General features: G+C 41.0%; 1 protein-coding gene across 1 annotated transcript; it reads left to right on the forward strand.

The window, feature by feature from the left end:
* Positions 1 to 13,697, forward strand: prrg2.L (proline rich Gla (G-carboxyglutamic acid) 2 (transmembrane) L homeolog; the record flags this gene model as incomplete). Its single annotated transcript, NM_001096511.1, is given in 7 exon segments — positions 1 to 248; positions 6,393 to 6,507; positions 7,822 to 7,985; positions 9,865 to 9,910; positions 9,994 to 10,120; positions 10,471 to 10,635; positions 12,641 to 13,697. Coding segments are annotated over 6 exon segments (636 nt in total). The 3' UTR covers positions 12,672 to 13,697.
* Between the last annotated feature and the right edge of the window lie 6,287 nt (positions 13,698 to 19,984).

Below are 19,984 nucleotides of genomic sequence, written 5' to 3' on the forward strand. Positions count from 1 at the left end.
GGGCTGAACCCGCGAGAGAACCAGCCCCTGGGAACCAGTCATCAGTCAGTGCCTGGCCATCCCCTGCCCGCAGCTCCTTCTCTACCCCATGGAGCAACAGCCCAAGATCTAAACGCATGGGAAATAGCGTTGGATTATCCACAGGCGATCCCACACTGCACCTGTAACTCGCTAATCCCACGCTCAGGAAACAGGACGAGCGCAGACCCCTGGGGAGTTTCTATTGATTGCTGATTGCCGCTGAATTGGTAGGTGATTGCGTTGGGTCGGAAAGCGACCGCTTCTTTATTTGTATTGATCTATATGCAGAGGGGTGTGTGCGCGTATTGATTCATTTAGTTCATGTTTGTCTGGCTTGGAGCACAGCCACCTGGTCTGCCTTTCCCTGCTGTAGCTGAACTACAACTCCAGTTATCCAGAGGCTGGGAGGGGGCAGGTACATTCATCTGTGGCATGTTATTTTAGAAAGTGTTTATTTCCTGGAGTAACTCTGGCGCAGAGAATGGAAAAGGAGACCAGTCATAGATATAAAAATAACTTGGCAATAAGCTAAAGAAAGTTTGTTGACATGACAAGGTTGCCCTTTATTTTGTTAGGAGAAAGGGGTTCATGTAAATTGTCTTTCCTTGTCCATTTATTTATTTATTTTACTTCCAGAATAACAGCCTGGGGGTTGGTTTTGGTTAACCCCTTGTATCCCCCAGTAGATATTACTGGGCCTCATAGCAAATTATTTTTCAAGGCCACAAAATGTCTAGGAATTAACCTGTTTTACCAGTATTTATTGAAAATGTATATGAATTAATTAGGGTCCCTATACCTTTTGGGGACCCCTCTGCTTCCTCTGCAGTTACGCCCCTGCCCAGGGCAGTGTGTGTCACATGGGCATTGTGGCTATTTTTGTACAATAGGGAGGGGCGGCGAATACACAAGAATACATTTCACCTTTTCACCTTGCGTAAACAAATTAACTTCATGGCAGGGGCGTAACCACAGAGGAAGGCAGGAGGTATAGGGGCCCCATGAGGCCCTAATTCATATACATTTTCAATAAATGTTGGTAAAACAGGTCAATCCAGGGCTGTATTTAGGTCCGATGCTACCCTAGGCATCAGACTTAAACACACCCCTACGTCGTGCTCGTTGACGTCACACAACGTATTTAGTGGAAGTGACATCAGCGCACCATGCGCGTGATGTCACTTCTGCATTCTTCCTCAGCCTACCCCTCACCCCCTCAGCCATGTCACTGAATTTCCTATAAAAAAAACCTGAAAAAAATAGGCACCCCAAAGGGCCGCCCCAAAAAACATTTTGGAGGCCTGAGAAATAATTTGCTGTGGGGCCCAGTAATATTAAGTTATGCCACTGGTGTTTAACGGCATTGCTTACATTAAAGGACCAGTTGTACCACAAAGGGTTTGGGATGCATTTAGTTAGGGGAATTGAAGACTGGAATAATCTTAATTAGGCAGAAAGTGCTTTGCATTTGGAAACAAAAGGCTATAAATGCTTATTACAGGTATGGGACCTGTTATCCAGAATGCTCCGGACCTGGGGTTTTGCGGATAACGGATCTTTCCGTAATTTGGGTCTTCATGCCTTAAGTCTACTAGAAATTCATTTAAACATTAAATAAACCCAATAGGCTGGTTTTGCTTCAAGCAAAAGCAAGTACAAGCTACTGTTTTATTATTGCAGACAAAAAGGAAATTCATTTTTAAAAATTTGGATAAAATGGAGTCTATGGGAGACAGCCATTCCATAATTCAGATTTTTCTGGATATCGGGGTTTCCGGATAAGGGATCCTATACCTGTATATATTAGTATGTTTATATTATATTAGCAGTGCCCATCATTGTGTTTTGGAGGTGCAGGTATGGGATCCGTTTTCTGGAAACCAGTTATCCCATAAGCTCCGAATTACAGGAAGGCCTGCTCTCATTTTCATCAAATAATTAACATTTTTTTTTAAAAAAAATTAATTTTCTCCTCTAATAATAATACAGTACCTTGGTACTTGATCCCAACTAAGAGATATTGAATCTATATTGAAGGCAGAAAAATCCTTTTGGGTTTATTTAATGTTTAAATGTTACTTAATATGTAGAGATCCAGATTACAGAAAGACCCCTTATCCGGAAAACCCCAGATCCCAAGCATTTTGGACGACAGGTACCATACCTGTACATTGTATGCCCACAGTTACACACCTGCTTTCAGAATACTATGGTTTTAGTGCATGGTGGCAACTTACAGAAGTCCGATGTCATTCAAGGCTTTCTACATATTCATACATATCATATAGAGCTTTTTATGCAGATTTTTTTAAATTAATCATGTGAATTTGACCTTCTCATTCACATTACACAGATATACAAATATGCAGTTACACAGCATGTAGTGGCGTTAAAAGTGCGGGCTATTTGGTGTACAGGTATGGGATCCGTTATCCGTAAAAACCCTTTATCCAGAAATCTCCGAATTACGGAAATGCCCTCTCCCCTATACTCCATTTTAAGTAAATAATCCAAATTTTAAAATGTTTCCCTTTTTCTCTGTAATAATAAAACAGTACACTGTGCTTTATCCAAACTGAGATATAATTAATCCTTATTGGAGGCAAAACAATCCTATTGGGTTTATTTAACGTTTACATGATTTTCTAGTAGACTTAAGGTATGAAGATCCAAATTACAGAAAGATCCATTATTTCTGAAAACCCCCAGCTCCCAAGCATTCTGGATAACCTGTCTTATGAATATGCCCATGTTAATTCTACCGCCGGCAAGTTGCTAGACATTACTAGTACAGCTAAAACCACCCAGATCCAGTTCCCAGGAGGCTGAGATTCCTGCCCAGACGCAAGAATGTATTTAGGCTTCAAAGTATAAGGAAAGCACTTGGGGCTGCCAAATGTTAGGCACCCCCAAGCAGGACCATTTTAAGGCCTTGGTGGGCCCTGGGCAAAGAGTCAACTAGTGGGCCCCCCACACCCCTGAAAATTTTTGAAACCGGTACCGCCTCCCCGTGTTTCCTCCCTCCCTGTGTCTCCTCCTTCCGACTTCCTCCATGTGTGTGCGTCCCCTCCCTGAGTTTCGCCCCGCCCCCTCTATTTTTTTCGGCGCAGTGGGCCCTGGGCAGACGCCCCTTGATTTGCATTATTAAAGTGGCCCTGCCCCAAGTGAATGTATTTACTTACCTGAAACCCCGGGCCGGTGCTCCTACCAGCAGAAAACTGCACCGGCCCGGGGTTATACAAGTGAGCACCACTGAGTGATCCTCTTCCGTCTTCTTCTTTCTTCAAATTTCCTGGGGCAGACGCATGCACAGTAGAATGAAGTAGCCGACTTTTTAGTTTAAGTTTGGCTCCTCACTCTAATGCCACGAGAAGAAAGAAGAAGACGGAAGAGGATCGCTCCGTGGTGCTCACTGGTATAACCCTGACCCGGTGCAGTTTTCTGCTGATTGGAGCATCGGCCCTAACATTTGGCACCCCCAAAGTGCTAAACAACGTTCCTTCTCCTTTAAAAGGGAAAATTCACCTTTGTTTTAAGACTTTTTAGTTACAGGGCAGAGGTTCTTTTAATAAACATTCATATAATGAATATGAAGGGCAGACTTTAAAATTCTTTAAATTTTCACTTTTTTTTTTACTGGTGAAGGGATTTTTTTCCCCTTCCTTTAGCACGGCAAGCAAGACCTTTTGATGGTCACACCTTTCACCAGCCCAAAGGTCAGTGATTTTGTATTCACGCCCACACACACAATCTATATTGTATTTAACCACTCAGTCGCGCACACACACACAAATGACGATGATACTGTCTGGGCAGAACTACTGTAGAAGGTGATCTGAAATAACCTTATAAATGAAGTTTAGAGATGTCATCAGTAATTATCGCTGCCCAGTGTTTCATGCTACAAATTAACTCACTGAAACTTGTGTATTATAGAAAAAAAATCAATGGACCCCCTGTTGTAGAATATAAGGATATTAGAAGGCACGTTGGAGTACCTTTATATGATCATGGCACTCCTCATTGACCTTTAATATCATCATAATCTACAATTATTATTATAGGGATATTATTCCCTTCTAACCAGTGTAGGTCTGTCATGCACTTCTATTGGCGGCGGGTTCTTCCGGGTGCTGGATGGCCTCGTGCCATAACACTAAGCATTCTGTTTAGGAGAACATGGACGTTATCAGTGCTTGCCAGAGTCCACTCTCTATTTGCTTTTTCTCTGAGACAACACAAGACAGTGACAATTGCTTTCACTTTTCCTTTGTTTGCACAGCTCTGTGATATGGTCTGTCAGCAACATGTCCAATACTAACATAATTGTTATGGTTACACCAGGGAAGCATATTATATTTACTGTAACTGGAATGTTGGTCAGTGGTTTTCTACAGTATGAGCTGCAGTTTGTAGTCCATGTGGCCTGCCCCATAGGAAACCATAAGTTATATTTTAAGGATAATGAAAAGTTGCATAGAAAAGCTATTACCAGGCAGTATGAGAAAATTCAGTATATTTTATTATGTTTATGTACACAGTCTGAATGGGCAAAAAAGACATGTGATTTTAAGTTTTCCTGCATTTTACACTTATTTCTGTGGTCCCACTAATATATAATACATATACCTGATTTTACATTTTCCCTAATTTTACACCATTTTTTTTTCTGGTCCCCTGACAAAGGGAAAAATGGGGTTTCTACTGTAATTTTGGTGGGGGGGGGTAGGATGAAATCTTTGGGTTTGTTTATTTGAAAAAGGATGACTATATTTTGTGCCTATTTCTGGCCTCTACAGTAACTGTTACAATGAAATATTCCCTACTGATTTGTAATGTAATGAAGCAATGCCAGTCCAGCTGAGGTTCAGCAGCCCTATAGCAATAATGATCCAAACCATCAATTTTTAAAATTGTAAGTGGGTCCCTGAGCGTGGGTAAGTGACAGCAGCCCAGAGAGTGTGCTGGGAATGGGCAGAAAAGAAGATGAGAAGCTACTGGGGGTAACTTAGGAGCTACAGATCTTTCCTGCTAAAGGGCTGTTTGGACTGGTATAGAAACTCTTTGTTACTCCTTAGTTCTCCTTTCAAAAGGGGTCTTCTATGCAAATGTCCATTAATAGTGATGAGTGATCTCCTGCTAGGCATAAGCGGCTGTCATTTCTGTCCTCAATGCCTGTGCCAAGAAGTAGAGATCTCCTGTTTGGCACAGGCTTTGTGGATAGAAATGACAGGCAGCAGATGCGATCCTGCTCTCATCTCCTGTTTGTGCTCCCTTAATGAATATTTTTCACAAAAAAAAAAAAAAACCTTTGCCACGGGCAAACTCACAGATTTCACTGCAAATTCATCAGTGGCTAGTTTTGAAGTAGCCAAAAAACAATGATTTTTTTTCCGCAAAAACTCCAAATTCAGCCAACTTAAGTGAAACGTTTACAAGTTTCCCTGAACTCAAAAATGTGTGGTCTGTTTTTTGTTTTTTTTAGTAAGGAAACAAAGTGGTGTTTCAGCTTTCAGTTAACTGTTAGTATTTTATAGAATGCATTTTAAGTATCTTTTCAATTGGTCTTAATTTTTTCTTTGTTGTGGTCTTTGAATTATTTGCCCTCTTTGTCTGTTTCCAGTTTTCAAATGGGGGGGGTCACTGACCCTATCTAAAAGCAAATGCTCTGTAAGGCTACACATTTATTGTTATTGCTACTTTTTATTACTCCACTTTCTATTCAGGCCTCTCCGATTCATATTCCAGTCTCTTATTCAAATCAGTGCATGGTTGCTGGGGTAATTTGGACCCTAGCAACTAGATTGGTAAAAGTGCAAACTGGAGAGCTGCTGAATAAAAATATAGAAACTCAAAAATCACAAATAATGGGAAAAAAATGAAAACCAATTACAAATTGTCTATGCAGATCACTCTCTAGATCAGGGATCACCAACCTTTTTTACCCGTGAGCCACATTCAAATGTAAAAAGAGTTGGGGAGCAACACAAACATGAAAACGTCCCTTGGGGTGCAAAATAAGGGCTGTGGTTGGCTATTTGGACTGTCAGCCTACAGGAGACTCTGCTTAGCACTATACTTAGTTTTTTATGCAATTAAAACTTGCTTCCAGAATTCATAAATAAGCACCTGCTTTGAGGCCATGGAGAGCACCATCCAAGGGGGTTGGAGAGCAACATGTTTCCCACAAGCTACTAGTTGGGGATCACTGCTCTAGATCGTACTAAATGTTAATTAAAAGGAGATCATTCCCCTTTAACCTTTGATTGCATGTTGCGGACGGTATTGTCCACTTTGTTTGAACGTGACTCATGGTGTTACTGGATCAGTGAAGGCAGAGTATATATGAAATCTCTGTTTATATGGGGCAGGTGCAGGACATGATGTGGAGGGGATGTTTCTTGGTTCTTCAAGTAATTGCAGCTGCCAGCGGCTTTATCCTTCCAGCGCAGAGAGTTGCACCGGTGCAAAACCCAGATAAAGGAGGTGAGTTTATTTTCTAATGTCCCTTTAAAGAACATAATCTACATTGCACTGTGCCATAGAGAATATCCATTCTATAGTTTTCCATACTGTAGGGCTGGGCTCCTCAGGGACCACCAACTGAGTAAATGGTGGGCCCTACATTAAGACCGGGTGCAGGTCCAGGATTATTTGCTCTTCTTGAAACCCATACTCAAGCCATTTAAGATGGGTTTTAGGGTGATCTCCCAGATAATGGGATTTATCTTGTATAGAAATATCTATATTCAATTTATACACCCATTTATTGTTTATGTTTTGATTAAAAGGGTGGTTTACCTTTCAGTTAACTTTTAGTATGTTCTAGAATATATAATTATAATTTCATTTGACATCCATTTTTTTAATATATTTTTTTAATTATTTGCCTCCGGCTTCTGACTCTTTCCAGCTTTCAAATGGGGGTCACATACCCCATCTAAAAACAAATGTTCTGTAAGGCTACAAAGGTATTGCTATGACTACTTTTTATTACTCATCTTTCTATTGAGGCCTCTCCTATTCATATCCCAGCCTCTTATTCAAATCAATGCATGGTTGCTAGGGTAATTTGGACCCTAGCTACCAGATTACTGAAACTGCAAACTGGAGAGCTGCTGAATAAAAAGCCAAATAACTCAAAAAAACAAAAAATTAAAAAGAAATGAAAACCAAATGCAAATTGTCTCAGAATATCACACTCTAAATCATGCTAAAAGTTAATGTAAAGATGAACAAACCCTTTAATTTATAGGGGCTGAAATTCATCATTGTGATTAATGCTCTCAGGATTGATGCTATGCATCATTTAATGAATTGGGTTTAGGGTTGGGTTGTGTATGAACCACCTTTATGAATATCTCTGTTTATATAAAGAGACTTTATTTTTCAATACAGTAGTGCAAACAGGGAGCTCAGACATTGCAACAAATATCTACAGTCAAAACACTTATAGGGGACAAAAACCCCAAATAAATTCACAATAAACATTAAGTACACATTTCCAATGGATTTGTTTGTAAATGTACTGCCCTGGTGGTTCTGACTTTTGAAACATGTAGCAGAAGGCCTGTGAGAACACCTGCAAGTCTGAATTCCAGAGGCAGAACAAGCAGTTCACATAGGGACAGATACGGCTTTCAGTTTTTAAGCTTAAGAATAACTTCTCCAAAATCGTTGAAATCTGTATTGGAAAGTTGCTTAGAATGACATTTTCTTTGGTAACGCAGTAAAGTAAAGAGAGGCCCCTTACTATGACTCCTTTGCTTCTGTACTAATACTAATACTGATCTCTTGCAGTTTTCCTGGAGAGTTCGGAAGCCAATGCCTTCTTTGTCCGTAGGCTACTGTATAACAGCTGGGACTTTGAGTTGGTTACACCGGGCAATCTGGAGAGGGAATGTTATGAGGAAGTGTGCAACTACGAGGAGGCTCGGGAATGTTTTGAAGACGATCAAAAGACTGTGAGTTTTCTGCCGCCAAAATGTGTCACTCCAACCTGCTCGCTTGCCTTGTGCAGGAATGCTAAAAATCTCCCTCGGGCATCACTGAAATAGCATTCAGGCAAAAATGTATAGTTTGTCAGCTTCTCACCACCCACAGGTCTAAGTTACTTGTTGCTCTCTTCGTTCCAAGTCTGGGTTTCAATTTAGTGAAAGCAACAGGGAGCAAATCAGGTCCCAGGTATGGGACCTGTTATCCATAATGCTTGGGATCTTAGTTATTATTAAAGGGATCCTGTCATCAGAAAACATGTTTTTTTCAAAACGCATCAGTTAATAGTGCTACTCCAGCAGAATTCTGCACTGAAATCCATTTCTCAAAAGAGCAAACAGATTTTTTTATATTCAATTTTGAAATCTGACATGGGGCTAGACATATTGTCAATTTCCCAGCCACCCCCAATCATGTGACTTGTGCCTGCACTTTAGGAGAGAAATGCTTTCTGGCAGGCTGCTGTTGTTCCTTCTCAATGTAACTGAATGTGTCTCAGCTGTTATCTTGTGTTAGGGAGCTGTTATCTGGTTACCTTCCCATTGTTCTTTTGTTTGGCTGCTGGGGGAGGGGAGGGAGGGGGGTGATATCACTCCAACTTGCAGTAAAGCGTGATTGAAGTTTATCAGAGCACAAGTCACATGACTGGGGGCAGGCCTGGACTGGGAGTCAAAATAGGCCCTGTCATTCCAAGTACACAGAGGCCCAAACAGCCCCCTACCAGCCCACTATATGGTAACTTTCTATGGAACCATACAGCAGCCCCTCTGGCATTTGCCAGAACCCACAGATTGCCAGTCCGGGCCTGACTGGGGGCAGCTGGGAAACTGACAATATGTCTAGCCCCATGTCAGATTTCAAAATTGAATATAAAAAAATCTGTTTGCTCTTTTGAGAAAGGGATTCAGTGCAGAATTCTGCTGGAGCAGCACTATTAACTGATTCATTTTGAAAAAAAATTTTTTTCCCATGACAGTATCCCTTTAACATGTATTTATAGAGCGCCAACATATTGCGCATCTTTCTGAATAGCTTGGATTGCAATACCTTAAGTTTACTTAAATCATTTAAACCTTCAATAGAATTGTTCTGGCACCAATAAGGAGTAATTATATCTTTGTTGGAATCACTTACAAGGTACTGTTTCAGTATTACAGAAAACCAGCTATTTGTAAAAATTCGAATAGGGAGATTGCCTTCTTGAGATTTGGATCTTTCTGGATAAGGAATCCCATACCTGTACTCCACGGCATCTTCAATTTGTTAGGCAACTCCAGTAAATATAATGGTTAAACTTTGGTCCCCAGCAGGGTCAGACTGGGCTGCCCAGGGTCCACCAGGATTGCAATTGAAGGGCCCTCTTCCCCAAAAAATTATATAAGGGAACTGATTGCATGAAGCGCAGGATAACTACTGCAAAAGTGCCTTTATTCACCACCATTAAGGCACTTTTGCAGCAGTCCTCCTGTGTCTCATGGTATCGGTTCCATTATATAATCTTTTGGACTGAGTACTTTGGGTGGGAGCAAGGGATTACTATACCGGATGGTATACTTTACTAAAGGGTTAATATATCAGCTAAAACTTTTTGAAGGGCCCTCTGGGTTATTTTCCCAGTGTCCCAGACCAGCACTTGTGCCCAGGCCAGAGCTCCTCTCTTTAAATAATGCACTGGCTGGATGTATTCTACACGTTGTCTTCCTTGAGCTCCCATGGATAACTTGGAGCTGTCCCGACTGTTCTGCATGCTGAGTATAGTAAAAGGAAGTCTGGGAGCACTGAGATGCGGTAAAGTTCTGTGTCTGCTCTTTAGCATTTCTAATTGTGTCTGTTTTTTTTATTTTACAGAAGGCTTTCTGGAAAACTTATAAAAACAATGGAGCAGGAGGGGACAGTAAGTACGGTGGAAACGGGCAATTCCGTAGGATTAGATATAGGGTCAACGGCATTCTTTTTAAGCCTTGTCTCTTTTTACAGCTTCACCTTCACTGGATATGTCCGGCTTGATAGCGGGATTGGTAGGTGCACTGATCCTGCTGATTATGATTGCAGTTCTGATCATGTACTGTGTCCGATACAGTGTTAAAGCCAGCACCAGAGGAAGGTAAGTGGCCATGGAAGCAATAAAGACTATGAGCCTGATCACTTGGGTTGTGCTTGTGCGTTTGAGGGAGCACTATAGTAGTTTTTGCAACTTAACACTTATTTTGCATGGCAGAATATGGGTCTAGGAGGATATATAGGGAATAAAAGAGAAGGAAAGAATGTTCCTACTTTGACCCCCCCACCCAATGATTACTGATTACCCTTCCCTCTTCCAGCCGACAGTCTACCTAGTCACCCACAGTGGCCAATAACTAATAACATATACATACTTGCTCACACACATGTATGGATATATGTACTGTATATATAAGCATGGTTATATATAAAAATAAATTTCTTGGTTCTCAGGGTCCCTGTGCATCTTGCGAGTACCTTACCAGCAGCAGCAGCAGCAGAAGATTTACCTCTCACTCATCTGCCTCTACCGCATCTCAGTGCTCCCGGACTTCCTAGCTACGAAGAAGCATTGGACGCATCAGGCACACATGATGCTCCGCCGCCACCGTATCAAAGGTAATGGCTGCTGATTTGTATATTGCACATACCACCTAGGTAAAAGAAATACCAGCCGTAACACTGGCATCAAGAGTCACTTTTACTGTTGAGGCCAATAATTACTCGTCAGGCAACCTTAAATCCACCATTTTAATGAAAGGGAAGAATCCCTAAAATGCAACTGAAAATGCTCCCTTGTTGCTAATACCAATAACCCCTACAACCAGAAAGCAGGTTTTATTGCAATTCTGCATTCTGCCACTAGGTGGAGCATGTAGAGAAACCACTACTGATATCCCTGGAAAGTGACATGGTGCAAAGGCTCCAGGCATAATGTTCTCTGCTTTCTATATATACCTGTGGTCAGGACAGCCATCAGGGGGGGACAGGGGGGAGAGTTGTAGGGGGCCCCGAGGGTAAGGGGGGGCCCGGCCACACTTACTTGATTAGCCGGCCCCCCATCTTTCTGAGAGCTGCTGACTTTGGGAAGGCATGGACGTTTAAGGGGCCCTGGCCACCAATTTTCTCATAATGTGGGGGGGGGGGGGGGCTGGCCACCAATTTTTTTTCTCATGTGGGGTCCTAGCCACCAATATTTTTTAATGGGGGGGCCCTGGCCACAAATGTTTTTTTATGGGGGGCCCTGACCACCAATATCGTTTTATTTTTTTATTAACATGTGGGAACCCTAGCCACCAATATTTTTTTTGTTTTTTTACTGTGTGGTGGAGGGCGGACCTGTAGGTGGGGCTTGCGGTAGGTGCAGCCCAGGGGGCAAGGAAATTTTGTCGTATGGGACCCTGCGATTTCTGATGGCGGTCCTGCCTGTGGTACAGAGACCTGTAGACCAGAGGCTTTTAGGTACCCCCCCACCCCCAAACTGGGATTATTCACCTTCCCACACTTTTTTTTCAGTTCAGTTGGTTTCAGACTGTTCACCAAAAATAATACATTTTTCCAATTACTTCCTATTTTCTGTGTGCAGTGTAAAGTGTCCTTTTTCACCTTCTAAAGCAGCTCTGGGAGGGGTGGTTTCTTACCTTTGTCCCTGCTGAACAGAATCCCTGAGCTTTATAAAAAAGAAGCTTATTTTATTAAAAGAAGCTGGTAGAATTGATACAATAGTTGCTAATATTCCAGAGATGCTGCTGAAAAATATATCAACTAAATATTGCGAAATTGTAACAGTTTAAAGTCTGCACATGAATACTGAGCTGCCAGATTGAAATACGAGACAAGAACATTAAAATTTAAACTTAGATTTTGGGGAAAAACAGTAAAAAAAAAAAGTGATATAATTGAAAAAAGTCTATATTTCCAGGGATCAATCTGAAAACAATTTAACTGAAAAAAGTGTTTGGAAGGTGAACAGCCCCTTTAAAGAAGTTGAGCGAAAGAATTGAAAATATAGATGGCCTATTCCTATTTCTCTATCATAAATGTAATTAAGAAAGTTATGGGGGGGCTGAAATGATCTCTGGGAGACTGTTCGGGTAAGCAAATTAATCTCCTTATGTCATTCCAAAGTGTCAGCAGGAAGGTTTAGGCATGGGAATGGTGGTGTTTAACTCCCCGTGTGTAGTGCCCTACAGAGAATCTACCCAAATGATATGTGACTGAAAATTGGTCAGATGTTGGTTAGGCATGTTTGATGTTCCTATTGAATCGAGGATCACAACTGTGCGTAGACGTGGTCACTCTGAGGGCCGGAATAGCCGCAATTATCATCCAATTGTTGACCCAAGGGCCAAATGATCAGCCCGATATTGGCCACCTCAAGGTAGACATATTGGTAAAAGATCTGCTCATTTGCCAACCTCCTCAAACAAGTGCATCGTATAATCTATGGCCAGCTTTAGATTCTAGAACCAAGTGCTGTGATCCTGAAACCTCTGAGCTGTATCAGCAAAGGTACATTTAGAGAAAACACGTTGCCCATTGTTGTAACCTAGGACAAGTAAAGGGGTGAGCAGAGTTATCAATAATCCTCTTTCTAAACCTGTTCTTTCATTACTATATATAGAGGATCCACCAGATCGACTCAGCCGAGCTGAAGAAGAAACGTTAAGGACAGTGTGTGGGTGTGGATGAGACTGGAATGGACTTACCCTGTTCAAAAGAGAAACCCTCGCCTGTTTGAAATGACTACAGTTCCCAGAATCCTCAGCGCAAGAGCGACGTGTTAAAGCGTTTGGTCTCGGCTGAATGATTTGTACATATGTTTTTTTTTTTAATAATTTAACAGGATTGTCTGTCCTTTTTTTTGCCAAAGAGGAAACTGCTGACCCTAAAGGGACTTTTCCACATATTTTCTATGTAAAAGAATGAAATCTGCGTAAAACAATTCTCGGGGATAATTCTTCGCTGTCACATGGTGCGTTGCCAGTTAGCTGTGAATCAGTAGAAATAAAGGGCAGCTACGGGTTTTCAAGAGAACATAAGTATCCCTATTGATATGGAAAATATTGTCTAAATGAGGACAATCCTCCACTCCAAAGATTGTAATGCAAGGGGATATTCACCCAAATACTGTTTTTTATTATAAGATGCTGCTGCCAATAGCAATTACATTTACAAATAACTGATAATTTGTAATGAATGTATATAGGAAAGTTGCTTAGAATTATATTACCTTGAATGAAGCTCCCCTTTATCAAACTCTTCGAGGGCCTCAGGCTGCCTTTCCCTGCTGGAATTTATAAAGGATAAACTTACTGTGTGCACAGAGCAGTCGCCTCTACAACTGCCATTTTGCTTCAACTTACAATGAATGGCCAACAAGGCTCTTTTTCATTTTTTATTATTTGTGTTTTTTGAGTTATTTGGCTTTTTAGTCAGCAGCTCTCCAGTTTGCAATTTCAGCAATCTGGTTGCCAGGGTCAAAATTACCCTAGCAACCGTGCACTGATTTGAATAAGAGACTGGAATATAAAAAGGAGAGGCCTGACTATAAAGCTAAGTCATAAAAATTAACAATAACTTTTCATTTGTAGCTTTACAGAGCATTTGTTTTTTAGATGGGGTTAGTGACCCCCATTTGAAAGCTGAAAAGATTCAGAAGAAGGAAAATAATTGAAAAATTATAAAAAAGAAAAGGGCAATGGAAACAAGCTTATAATTAGCCAGTTCATAACATCTAAAAGTTAACTTAAAGGTGAACCACCCCTTTAAAGTGATACTGACACTAAAAAGTTTCTTTTCAAAATATTAATCTACATTAAAAGTTACCTATAGGTCACGTTGATCGTTTTTCGTTTTTGTAAATAATTATTACTTGAAGTTCCTAAACCTGACTGTTTTGCCAACCCCAATGTCAGAGTTTCTAATGCTAATGGATTACTGCTGCACAAATATGGCAGTTTATTTTCTGGCATTTATGGCAGTTTATCTCTTTAAGTAATGCCCTGATACTTTATGATAATTTTTATAGGAGAATAGCTAGAAGATCCTGAATGGTATATTTAGGCGTATGTTAAGAATATTTCACATTTCCCTAGACTCTGATGTGAGGGTCAGAGGTTGGGAAATTCCTGTTATGACGTTATCAATGTACTACAGGGAAATTCGTGCTGTGAGTGCTTTTACCAATACTGCTTTGAGTCTGGAGACAGAATGGAATCACCCCTGATTTATAACCCTCAGAAATCACAATTTTAACCTTTCATTTTGGTGGGTCCATCAGCTTCATAATGTAGTCCTTTAGCATCACTTGGACTGATACTCCTACTGTTAAGGAATGCTGTAGTGTGTAGTTCAATAAATGCTGGAGGGCCATCGTTTTTACAAATTTATTGACCGCTCAGGGAGTTTACTGACTTGTTTGTATGAGCTGTTTGGTCCAGCTTCATACAAACCCTGGGCACATTTCTTGGAGTAACCCTAATTATTACAGTCCAGCCCATAAATATGTTGTATGGGGGAGCATGGACCTCTCAGCATAGAAACACTTACTCCAATCTCTGAGGAATGCCCTACAAATATAGTTTGATAGACTCTTATAATATTTAAGGAGTAGATATGCCTAAGAGACCCCCCATGAGGATAATGGGTGAATAACCACTGTTTCTCCCCTGTGGCTTATTATAGTGCAGTTACTTACTGTCCTGTTAATGGACTTCACATTCCAGTTCTGATATGACCCAGTAAACTTCAGCAGTGACCGGGGTAGCACAGCCATTTGATATCATTAGCAAAAGTTCTGTTCGACAGATGTGCCTATTAGAGGTGCTGTTACTGCCCATAACTCCTTTTGTTGTTTGTTTTTTAGAGACACATTTCACTGAACAGAGGCCTTAACCTAGCTTGTATTTTTTTAATAAAGTTGATTTGATAAGAACTCGGCATGCTGTGTCTTTACTTTGCTCATTCATATCGTGTAGGAACAAGAGAATGAGGGTGTTGGGCACACTGGAGGCCAAACCAAGTCGGACCAAAGTGTTAAAAAAGGAGAATACTTTATTGAACAATCATCTCAAGCCTTGCGTGTTTCGTGTCTAGGTGACATTTAATCATAGGCTAGACATGAAACGCGTAAGGCTTGAGATGGTTTTTTTAACACTTTGGTCTGACTTGGTTTGTTCTCCAGTGTGCCCGACACCCTCCTTTTCTTTTTGCTACATGGTTTCTGTCCGCTCCCCGGGGTTGGAGCACCTGGGCCATCCCTCTACTTGGTAAGTCTACAACAATTGGAGTATTTATGCTAACCATTTCTCTTTTGGATGATCATATCATGCCCAGTCTCTGCCCTTTCCCTTCTTTGCCAATGGCATACATTGGCATGACAGGCAGTTACCTTGGCATGATTAATAAACCTTTGCATTATGCCATATTCTTATTTATTTGAACTTCATTTTTTACAGGTTTTATTTCTGTCTCCAATTATTATTAGAAATGCTATGTAATTGTTGGAGGGTCACTGAATCTCCTTATGTCAGCCCTGTAAGGCTACAGTTTTATTGCTGGTGTTACTTTATGACTCCTTTCTTATCCATCCTATCTCCAACCTGTCCTTAAAACTACTGCCTTACTGCAAAGTTAAATGGGACCATAGAAATAACATAACTGCTGAAATGCCAATTTTTTATGAATTTGTTTTGAATCCAGGGTAATAATTGAAGTAGCAGTAACTGGGATTTGGCGGGGGGTGTACTTAAAGGAACAGTAACACCAAAAAATGAAAGCGTTTGCTTCAGAAATACTACTATGGTTTATATAAACAAGCTGCTGTGTAGCAATGGAGGAAATTGAAAGAAAGGCTATATGCCATAGGTAAATAGTGGATAACCAATAACACCATTATGTTCTACAGAGTTTATCTGCTGTGTAACCTGAGCCTTTTCTCCTTTGAATGACTGCCCCCATTGCTACACAGCAGCTTATTTATATAAACAATAATAGTGTTACTGAAGCAAACACACCAGTTTTACCAGTGCAGGGCAACAGTAAATTATATTTTTATTACTTTAAAAAACTTTTTTGATATCATTTTATGATGTTCCTTTAAGATTCTGCACTAGAGGTAGAGGTGCTAGTTACACCAGTAGGGAGACTCGCGTGAAAAAGCCAGTGTCTCTCCTTTGCACTAGGGACTAAGGGCTCTTACTCACGAGCGGTTGTAGCTGCGCTCCCCCTTCGTTCCGTTTTTCTGCGTTCAGCCGCAGGGGAGCGCAGGAATAGACACATTACATTTTTTCCAATGGGGCTGTACACACACAGGCGCGTGTAGGCGCCGAACGCAGGTTGAGACGCGACATGCTGCATTTTTCCTGCTTTCGGCGCCTACACGCGCCTGTGTGTGTACAGCCCCATTGGAAAAAATTTAATGTGTCTATTCCTGCTCTCCCCTGCGGCTGAACGCAGAAAAACGGAACGCAGGGGAGCGCAGCTACAACCGCTCGTGAGTAAGAGCCCTAAGTCTGCACTGTGCAGTCTTTCTCTGAATATAAAGGATAAATAAACCTTAATGTAAAATTGCTTGGTGCTTCTCTAAGCACTTTTGCAATTTCTATTCATTACATTTTCCATTTTCAGAGCAATTTAAGTTTTTCTTAACTGCCAATATAATGAATTTTGCAAGATAGCACAGCCTGCCGGTCCTGTAACTGTACAGTCAAAAAGCTATATCTTCAGAAAGAAAACCAAAGAGTATTCTAATAGTAACTCTGCTCAGGAAGGAGACGAGAAAGGCCATCTGAAGGTTCTGATCGCTTTCCTAAGCAGAGCAACATCGGAATACTTTTTTGTTTTTGTAATTGAACGTCTCTCGCTATGACTGTACAATTGCAGGAACCGACCAGCAGGTGGCGATGATGTTACAAACCTTGTTAAACTGCATAGCTCTGAAACTGAAATAAATAATGCATGTAAATGGCAAAGGGGTTTAGAAAAGCTCCCTGCAAAGCAGTTTTTTTTCAAGGTTTACTTATCCTTTAAGGGCAGATGTATCTCTATGATAGGCATCATTAGGTTGTACAGTTGGCTGCAGGTGATGACATGCTGCAATCTGCTCTGGCTCCTTCCCAGGATCCCTATTTGTCCTGCAGCAGGAGAAACTGCCATTAGAGCTGTGAGTGCTTGCAAGCTCTGCTTCTTCTTGGCACATTGTGTGCAGTGATGGGGAAAGCACATCTCCACTCCCAGCACTCCCTGCTGGCTCAGCCGCTCACTGTGCTCCTCGTCTGGACAGGATCTTTTTTATTTTTCCGCTATGACTCTGCCTGCTGCTTTATTTTTCTGGTTCATATCTTTGGGTGGCATGATTTCTTTTGAGGTTTTGTCTGACAAGCAAAACATTTATTTTATGGCCGCTGGAAGTCCTGAATTTCTAAGAAATAATAACTGAAAAAACATATTGGGAGAGGAAGTGCTTTAAGGGGAACTCCTCCCAAATTTAAAAAAAAAACAGTTTTTGCCTAAAAGAAGAAAATATTTTTAACTTATACTATATATATATTCCTTACAAGTGTTCAGTAGTTTGAAAGTTATTTGTAAATATAATTGCTACTGGGAGCAGTATTTATACATTCCGTTCTCTGGTTCTGACTTTTGAAAGAATGTAGTAGAAACCAGCTGTTGGACAGAACTGGAAGAGAAATGACTACTGTTACATCATGTCTATAGAAAGGGACTGACAGATACTACTTAAATTGCCAATTACATTTACTAATTGCTATTAAAATGTTGCATGGAACTACTTCTCCTTTCACTGTGCAATAAGAGGGTTTTTTTTTTTAGCTGAGATCTCCTTTATGGCAAATAAGATATTTCCATACAGATGTGCATTTTGTTTCATAACGTTTTCAGCAGATGTGGAAGGATCTGGGGCAAAATACACCATGCACAGTGTAATTATTAAAAGTACAATTCATAAAAGCCCCTAACAGTGTGTTCCTGAAGTTCTAGTTGCAGGTTGTAAAGCCCTTATACAAATCTTTGCAATATAGTTTGTTTATATCCTCCCTGTTGGTCCTCAGTAGGTAGGTGATCCAGGGCAGGCACCCATGCTTGCACCCCCTAAATCAATGTTCCCCCAGCAGTGGCTCATGAGCAACATGTTGCTCACCAACCTTTCGGATGTTGCTCCCATTGGTCTCAAAGCAGGTGCTTATTATTGAATTCCACGCTTGGGTTCAAGTTTTGGTTGCATAATAACCAGGTGTACTGCCAAACAGAGCCACCTTGAGACTGCCAGTCCACATAGGGGCTACCGAATATCCAATAACATCCCTTATATGGCAACCCCTGGAACTATTTTCCCAAAGTCCCCCAAACTGCAACATTTGCCATTGGTTTAGCAACCCATAGCAACAGAGATGTTGCTTTTTAAATAGGTGACCAGTAAATTATACCTGATGATTGGTTGGTGTAGGTAAGTTCTTGACCTGGTGCCATCACACTCAGGATTGGTTCCTGTGTTAAATACCTGTTGCTTTGGGCTGGAAAGAAGATGAATAAGAAGGTTCCAGTTCTATAGAATCATAAGATTTGCCTAAATTAATCTACACAGGGTAGCTGGGGTATCCACCTGAGAGCCACATTCAAATGGAAAAAGAGTTGGGGAGCAACACAAGCATGAAAAAACTCCCTGGGGTGCCAAATAAGTGCTGTGATTATCTATTTGGTAGCCCCTATGTGGACTGGCAGCCTACAGGAGACTCTGTTTGGCAGTACACCTGGGAGGGGAGAACTACACGGGCGATTTTACCTGCGATACCTTCCATTCCGATGTGATGAGACTAATCGCAGGTGTCACATGTAATGTAAGTAGTAATACAAATATTGCACGTAGAAGCTGATAGTATCCGACACTACACAACTGTCGGATGCAAACACTGCATGTTGCGTCTTCATCCAACAGTCGTGCTGGATGCAATCAGCTTCTACATGCGACATTTGTATTACATATATTAGATTCGGCGCATCCGATGTGACGCCTGTGATTAGTCTCATCGCGTCGGAACGGAAGGTATTGCAGGTAAAATCGCCTGTGTAGTTCTACCCTTATGCAACCAAAACTTGCGTCCAAAACAGGAGTTGAAAAATAAGCACCTGCTTTGAGGCCACTGGGAGAAACATCAAAGGGATTGGGGAGCAAAAAGTTGTAAAATAATAAATCTGACCTCGGGAGATGCTGGGAATTTAATATCAACAAGAGCTGAAGCTTTAGGGATTTCTGTAGTCTGTATTTATTTATAAGTATTTCTCCAGAAGTATAATAATTAGTCTGGTGCCTGTTCCCATATGTCTCACTGCCAGCTGCATAGGTTGTCCACCCCAAAGGCCAGCCCTGGTGTAAAAGCTAACAACATTGAGCCAAATTGCCAGAAAAGTTACTATCTTTAGAAGCACCAATGTATCCCTGGTTATGTCTAATTATTCAATATTACCAAATCCATAATTTAACTTGGGATTTATGTTGCATATTTTCCTTTGGGTGTATCTAGATGGCATCAACTAAATAAACCTCTAAAGGTTCTGCTGCATTGCTGAGTGTAATACTGTATCCAGACGTCAGGCAATATTTATTTTATTTTATATTCTCAAACATCTACACTTTTTGATCAAGATCAAGGAACATCAATCTTCTTACTGATGGAGATTGCAAACCAACCATCTCCATAAATAGGCAAATGTCGGGTGTCTGCCTTTTCTATGATCAGTGGAATCAGGTCATTTTGGTAGTTCAGCTTTTGGCGTGACGCACTCATCCTCAAGCAACGTGCCCCGTTCCCAGGGTTACATGATTGAAAGATGTGTTGCAGCATGTATATAAATCTTTATCTGTCAGTGCTATACTGCCACCCTCTGCCCTTGTGTGGTACATAGGCATCTGTCTTTCATCCCTGCGGAATTTCATTGCTTTGTACAT

This window comes from Xenopus laevis, chromosome 7L, assembly GCF_017654675.1.
Source record: "Xenopus laevis strain J_2021 chromosome 7L, Xenopus_laevis_v10.1, whole genome shotgun sequence".
Classification (NCBI taxonomy): domain Eukaryota; kingdom Metazoa; phylum Chordata; class Amphibia; order Anura; family Pipidae; genus Xenopus; species Xenopus laevis.